We start from the raw sequence: 6,072 nt of genomic DNA on the forward strand, positions 1-6,072 counted from the left end.
CTTCTCCATTAGTCTTAACTTTTATTGTATATTTTCTTTTTATACTTTTTTGATTGTTTAATACTTAGGGGTGATTATTATTATTATTATTATTATTATTATGCAATCATATTCCAAAAAAAAAAGTTAAAGTTGGTTATGAAAGGACTTTCTATTCTTTCAAAAAGACAAGGCACCTTCACAAACGGGATTCCACTTTATTTATTGTCTCTTGGGTAAATCTCTTGGTAATATTAAATATTCACTAAATATTTATCATAAATTATATGATAATATATATAGATACATAATATATTCATACATACTCTACTATTTACACTTAATTAAAGTAATTAGGTAATTTTCTTTAAAATTGTTGGAACATTTGTTCTTAATTAAACTGCAATTAAGTCTTCTCTCTCTCTCGTGAGTCAAGCGAAAGAGGAGAAGGCTCCGTTTCCTTATTCATCTGAGTAAGGAGGATTTTCCACGTTGGGGTGGGCTACTGTCATGGAGGATCTGCATGATGCATGAAATAAGATTACTCTGAATAAAGAAGCAATCAATGTGATTGAGATTGAGAAGGCTGAATTGGAGGAACTTTGAAGCTGTGAGAGGAGAAGTCTAATTGGTTGAGTGGGCATGGAGGTTATCAGATCGACAATACTGAAAGTGTGGAAAGTTGATAAAGCTGTGATTTTTATTCACCTTCCCTATGGCATGTATGACTAGGCGTATAGGTGAATAGATTGGAAAGTCTGTAGGGAAGGTGATTACGATAGATATTCCTAGTGACGGAATTGGGTGGGGTAGATGTTTGAGAGTGCTTGTGGAGTTGGACTTAAGAAAGCCAATAACTCGGGGAAAAGCTATTAAGTATAATATTGAGAGTATGTGGATCCCAATCCAGTATGAAAAACTGTCGAAATTTTTTTTCAAACGTAGGAGAATGGTGCATGGGAGTGAGGGGTGTTATGTGGGTTTTGGGATTGCTAAACAGAGTACTTATTAGTTTGGCTCTTAGCTTAGGGCGTCTAGTTCTGATGGTAGAAGGGGTACAGGAGTACAACCCAAAAAGGAAAGTTTTAGTCAAGACTTTTCTACAGCACAACACGGTAGAGGATGGCGGCAAGAAGGTTTGGACACGGAGAGGGGTGGGAGAAAGGGAAATGGGAATCGTGGCAGTGTGATTCCCGAGAATCTCGTTGCCTTTGGTGGTGATCTTATCTCGGCAAGAAATGCGGTGCATGGTGGTTGTGATAACAGTTTGAAAATTAGTTTGCTGGACAAGGAAGTGGAAATCAGGTTTTTTCAAGACTTCAAATATTGCAGAGGATATGGATAAGTAGTTGGGGTGTGAAGAAATGAGGGCCATAGCACGAGCCTCGTGAGAGTGAAATAGATGACCCAGCCCAGGAGAGAGGTCCTGTTACCATTAGTGGGCTTCCAAAAAGGAAACTAAGTCTGGTAATCAGTCTCAAAATAAAGAGAAGACAACTGGTTTGGTTGTTGTTGTTGTGCAAAAATCTCAATCTCAAAAGAGGGATGCTGCGATGGGTGGGAAGTGGAAGCGTAGTGCTCGATTGTCAGGTACTCGAGGTCAGTCTTCTTCATCTTTATCTAGAAAGCGTGTTGCTGGTTTGTTGCTTCTTGATGAGGAGGAAGGAGATCTGTGTAAAAAAACAGAGGGTTGTGGGAGGTTGTGATGATGATGAGCAAATCTTGTTATCGGCGGAGGCTATTGAACAGCCTCCCGAGAGCTATGAATTTGCTAAGTTAGAATTGTTAAGGGCTTAGGAGCCCTCTGGCAGTTCATAATCTTTATCTTATAATAAAGAAGAAGTCTCCCAAGGTAATGTTTTTTTTGGAGACGTTACTGAATTCTGCGAAAATGGAAGGTCTAAGAAGAAAATTTAGCTTTTTTGGTTGCTTTACTATTGATCTAGTAGGTAGGAGTGAGGGTTTTGCTTTGTTATGGAAGGAAGAAGTGGAAGTTATTATTCATAATTATTCTCTTAATCATATTAGTGGCTGGGTGTCAGATTTGGAAAAGGGGGTTAGGGTTTTATTTACAGGCTTCTATGGTGCTTCTGATGTAAGTAAGAGGGTTTATTCTTGGGATTTGTTGTCTAGGATAAATCCTGGTAATTCCCCCTGGGTTTTAATGGGGGATTTTAATGAGATTTTGATGCAAGTTGAGAAGATAGGGGAAACGTCAGATCAGAAAACCAAATGAGGGGTTTTTGGGATGTTGTGGAGAGTAATGATTTGATTGACGTGGGGTGGAAGGGGAATCCTTTTACATGGAGTAATAGACACTTAGATGAGTCTCACAACTCACAAAAGAACGACTTGATAGAGACTTTGTGAATAAAATGTGAGTTACTCAATGTGGTAGGGTGGAGGTGGAAGGTTAGGTGGCAAGAACTTCAGATCATAACCCTTTTATTTATTATTGTTTTGTCAAGACATGGTAGGGTGGTAAGGAGGAGAAGGGATTTTAAGTTCGGGCTGGATGGACTTTAAATAAGGACTGTTGTAGGGTCATTGAGAGGATTTGGAGAGATGTATTAGTGGGGGCAAGGGCTGTTTTAGGAGGCCTTCAAGATACTTTGTTGAAGTGTAGCTCTGAATTAATCAATTGGAGTAGGAATTAATGCTCGGGTGGTGAGAAGCTTATTGCAGAAAAGTCAGAAATGCCCAAGGAGCTACAAGAGAGAGAAGGGGTAGAAAATGTTGACCAAGTCAGCTTGTTGCAGCAAGAAGTGGGTCTTTTAATAGAATAAGAGGATATTGGATGGAAACAAAGAGCAAAAATCAATTGGTACCAGGCTGGGGATAGAAATACAAGGTTTTCTTTATCTTAGTGCTTCCCAAAGGAGAAGAAGGAACCAAATTTTGGAGGTGAGAGATTCATAATCAGTTGTGAGAACAGGCCATGATAACATTCAAGCAGCTTTTGAGGATCATTTTAGGGTGATTTTTTGTTCTACTAATTCGTCTGAATTTGCAGTGAGTGATGGTTTGGCAGCTTTGGGGAGTAGGGTCACAGTGGATATGAATGATGCTTTGGATGACTTTTTCAAGGGTAGAAGTAGTTGATGCACTTTCATAGATAACTCCTTTAAAGGCTTCTGGGCCTGATGGTTTTGGTCCTTGTTTTTTCTAAGAGTATTGGAGTGTGGTGGGGGATATGGTTGCAGAAACAGTTTTGGATTTATTGAATGAAGGCAGATTTGAAAGGGCTTAATAGGACAAATATTGTCTTAATTCCTAAGGTTGATAGGCCTTCCTCAATGAGTATTTTAGACCTATAAGCTTATGGCTAAAACATTTACAAATAGACTAAAGTTGGTGCTATCTGAGATTATCTCCTATAATCAAAGTGCTTTTATACCTGGAAGGTTGATATCAGATAACATCATGATAGCATACAAGACATTACATTTTATGAAAACAAGACAAAAAGGTAGAAGAGGGAGTGGGGCAAGAAAATTAGATATGTCAAAGGCATATGATAGGGTTGAGTGGCCATATCTGAGGACAATAATGTATAAGTTGGGTTTTAGGTCCAGTTGGATTGAGAAGATCATGGTATGTGTATCAACTGTGCAGTATTCAGTTTTAGTGAATGGTCAAACTAGTAGAGTGATACATTCTTCAAGGGCTTAAGGCAAGGGGACCCACTGTCTCCTTACTTATTTATGTCGTGTGTTGAAAGATTATCATCAATGCTGCATGCTACAGAGGCTGGAGGGGTTTTAAAGGGTGTGCAAGTTAGCAGAAGAGGTACAAGCATCGACCATTTGTTATTTGCAGATGACTGCATGATTTTTTGTAAGGATGAAATGCAACAATGGAAAGCTTTGGAAGCAATTCTATCTGCTTGTGAAGAGGCCTCAGGTCATAAATTAAACATGGAGAAGACATCTTTGTTTTTCAATTCTAATACAAGAGGGAGATCAGAGAAGAGTTGGCATAGGTTATTAGGGCTAGAGTCTATGGGGATACAGAAACATATTTGGGTTTACCTTTAATGGTGCGTAGAGCCAAATATAAAGCTTTTAGTTGCATCAAAGAAAGGGTGGGAAGGAGAATCAACAATTAGCATAATAAGTTCATTTCACAGTCAGGTAAGGAGGTTCTTGGTTCTTATTAAGTCTTGGTTCTTATTAAGTCTATCATTAAAGCAATTTTGACCTATGCTATGAGTGTGTTCAGACTTCCTAAAAAATTATGCAGAGATATCTCTAAAATGATGGCCAGGTTTTGGTGGGGTGGGCACCTTAAAAATAATAATAAAGTACAATGGAAGAAGTGGGGTGGGATGGGGTTATCTAAGGGGCAATGTGGGATGGGTTTCAGAGATATGGAGATGTTTAATCAGGCTTTGTTGGCAAAACAATATTGGAGATTGCTTGTTAACCCTAATTCCCTTGTTTCTAACATAATGCAGGAAAAGTATTTTAAGAAGGGTGATCTTTTGAGTGCAAAAGTGGGGTGTTCTGCTTCTTTGATTTGGATAAGTATTTGGGCGATAGGTGACTTAGTTAAAGTTGGTTTGAGGTGGAGGGTGGGAAATGGGGAAAAGATTAGAATATAAGGGGATAGTTGGCTTCCTACTCCATATACTCACAAGGTTCAATCTCTAGTTATTGCTTTGCAGAGAGAGTTTTTTGTGAAATAGTTGTTGGATGGTAAAGGGAAGGGAATTGGAAGGAAGAGTATATTGATGAGGTGTTTTGTGCTAAGGAATCAAATTTCATAAAGAGTTTGACTGCAAGCAAAAGGGGTTCTATTGATAAATTGACTTGGGGACAAACCAAGATTGGCATGTTTTCAGTTACATCAACCTATTTTCTGCAATGTCAGTTAAAGATGGTCAATATGGGTAAGTCTTCGAAACAACAAGTAACTTCAGATACATGGAAGAGACTTTGGGATTTACAAGTGCCTAATAATTTCAAAGTCTTTGTGTGGAAGGCAGTTAACGAAGCATTAACTACAAGAGGGAATCTGTTGAAGAGAAAAATCTTAGGTGATGGTTTGTGTCTTATATTTGTAGGCAGCAGGAGGAGACTAGCAGTCATGCTTTGTGGAGTTATGTAGTAGCTCAGGATGTATGGTTTGAGTCAAATAGTCCATTATAGAAAGCAACATTGAATGAGATGAGTTTTGTTCATATTTGGGATGGACTGGTATCGAGACATAATAAGACAGAGCTTGAGTTGATTGTGTGTGCGCTAAGGACAATCTGGTTGCAAAGGAATAGGCTGGTTTTTGAAGGTAAGTTAAAGGGCCCTAAGAAGGTCTGGCTGATTGCAAGATTGGAAGTGAAGGATTTTCACCAACAGTGTGGAATGACTCAAATAGTTGGAGGGGTTGCTAAAGGTACACTTATGAAATGGAGCAAGCTTGCATTTAACTGGTTCAAGCTTAATTGGAATGTAGCTTTTTGTGAGAAGAATAAGAGGATGGGAGGTGGAATAGTGGTTAGAAGCTGGGAAAGTGATTTGGTAGCAGCTGCAGGGTGGTCCAAGAGGTTTATTACTAATCCTTTACTAGCTGAGGCTACTACTTTAGAGAGAGCTACATATTTGAGAATAGAACTAGGATTGTATGAGGCAATTTTTGAGGGGGATGCTCTTGTGTTGATCAATGATGTAAAGGGTAAGATTGAGAACTGGTCTTGGTATGGACAAATTGTAGAAGATTTGATGTTGTTCTTCTATCATAACAACAATCGACAATTGAAGTTTATACCAAGAATAGGGAACAATGCTGCACACATCCTTGTTAAGCTAGCTTTAGGCTTTGAGGAGGAAGTGGTTTGGATTGAGGAGGGTCCAAGAGAGATTTTGCAATGTGTTGATTGTGAGAAATTGTAGTGGATGTTTAAGTCAATGGATTGAGATGAAATGGTTTCTTCAAAAAAAAAAAAAATGTACTTTTTTTTAAGATACCTAAGATGCAAGCAAGCATGAATAATCTATGGACAATGAAATTATTTAATATTCATTAATCAAATAACCATATATAAAGTATTAGAGTTTTAATTTTTAATATAGGACATTAGTAAGTAGTAGCTATCAC

The 6,072-nt window shown here is 38.2% G+C and overlaps 1 protein-coding gene across 1 annotated transcript; it reads left to right on the forward strand.

Annotated features, from left to right (window-relative positions):
- Positions 1-5,147: 5,147 nt before the first annotated feature.
- Positions 5,148-5,867, forward strand: LOC121260118. The gene has a single exon (XM_041161967.1). It carries the CDS (start codon positions 5,148-5,150, stop codon positions 5,865-5,867), a length of 720 nt encoding a protein of 239 aa, XP_041017901.1.
- The last annotated feature ends 205 nt before the right edge of the window (positions 5,868-6,072 follow it).

The sequence above is a fragment of the Juglans microcarpa x Juglans regia genome, chromosome 4D (assembly GCF_004785595.1).
Source record: "Juglans microcarpa x Juglans regia isolate MS1-56 chromosome 4D, Jm3101_v1.0, whole genome shotgun sequence".
Lineage (NCBI taxonomy): Eukaryota > Viridiplantae > Streptophyta > Magnoliopsida > Fagales > Juglandaceae > Juglans > Juglans microcarpa x Juglans regia.